We start from the raw sequence: 1,128 nt of genomic DNA, 5'->3' as shown, positions 1-1,128 counted from the left end.
TGTTGTTTCAATAAAAGAATTTTTACTTTAGAAATCACGAATCCTGCTGAAAACTGTGGCAAACAGTGCAGGTGTGTGTGGGAGTGTTGAACAATGTTTCTGTAATTCGNTTCATACTTAAATAGTCACATGGTCACATCAAATATTTAGATTTTATTTATCNAAGTATAGCAAGGGTTGGAATAAAANTTTTTTTTTCTTATACAAAAAGCTACATCTTGTTGTATTGTATTGAAGATGGGCTTTCTGTCTTTCTTTTTGCATTGGAGTAGCTTGGAATGCAGTGATGAAATCCATGAAGCCTCCTAAGGTTGTTCCAGAGATTCAGTGGCCAGTGTTGTGTAAACCCAATAGAAGTCGCATACTGCTCGTTATGGCTCTTGGAGGTGTCTGTGTCCTGTATTAAACATAGTTAGAGCTCAGTAGACTGTATTCCATCCCATCAATGTTTGTATTCATTGTATTAACGCAGACCTCTATCCCTCTCTTTTCTCTCTAGCACAATGCCCAGCAAATGAAGTGCGAACAGAGTCTTCTGGGGTGATTCTCAGTCCAGGGTACCCAGGCAACTATTTTAACTCCCAGACATGTGCTTGGAGTATTAAAGTGGAGCCAAACTTCAACATTACACTCTTTGTGGACACATTCCAAAGTGAAAAGCAATTTGATGCACTGGAAGTGTTTGATGGTAAGCCCCTTCTGTGTGTGTGTCTTAGCATCCAGAGGAGTATTAATGAAAAACACCATCTTAATGTCTCAGAACCAAGAGGAGTCAAACTTGTTCCTACAACAGATATCTTCCTACAACATCAACACAAATGATTCATGATAAAGCCTGTGTTTTCTCAAATATCAGATGATCTTCAAACAACATCATTGCCTTGTTCATGGATAAGATTTTCTGTATGGGGTGTGAGTGTGCGTGTGCGTGTGCGTGTGCGTGTGCGTGTGTGTGTGTGTGTTAGTTACACAGATTTTCAGGGTACCACAGGGCAATTAAGTGTTATAGAAGACTTTTAGTGCTCCAAATGTCTATTTTACTCAAAATGCATGAAATGAATAGCTCATATGGATATTGAAGTGGTAAGTGTATGCCCTGTCTTTACAGAGCTGCTTTATATAATAAAA

The 1,128-nt window shown here is 38.7% G+C and overlaps 1 protein-coding gene across 1 annotated transcript in view; it reads left to right on the top strand.

Annotated features, from left to right (window-relative positions):
- Csmd1 (CUB and Sushi multiple domains 1) overlaps positions 1 to 1,128 on the top strand; it is a 1,596,626-nt gene that overhangs the window by 1,503,485 nt on the left and 92,013 nt on the right. Inside the window, exon 45 of the mRNA XM_029480674.1 lies at positions 500 to 688. Within this exon, the coding sequence (XP_029336534.1) occupies positions 500 to 688 (189 nt within the window). The remainder of the gene's footprint in view (positions 1 to 499; positions 689 to 1,128) is intronic.

The sequence above is a fragment of the Mus caroli genome, chromosome 8, assembly GCF_900094665.2.
Source record: "Mus caroli chromosome 8, CAROLI_EIJ_v1.1, whole genome shotgun sequence".
NCBI classification, from domain to species: domain Eukaryota; kingdom Metazoa; phylum Chordata; class Mammalia; order Rodentia; family Muridae; genus Mus; species Mus caroli.
This window is presented reverse-complemented; position numbering and strand designations above follow the sequence as displayed.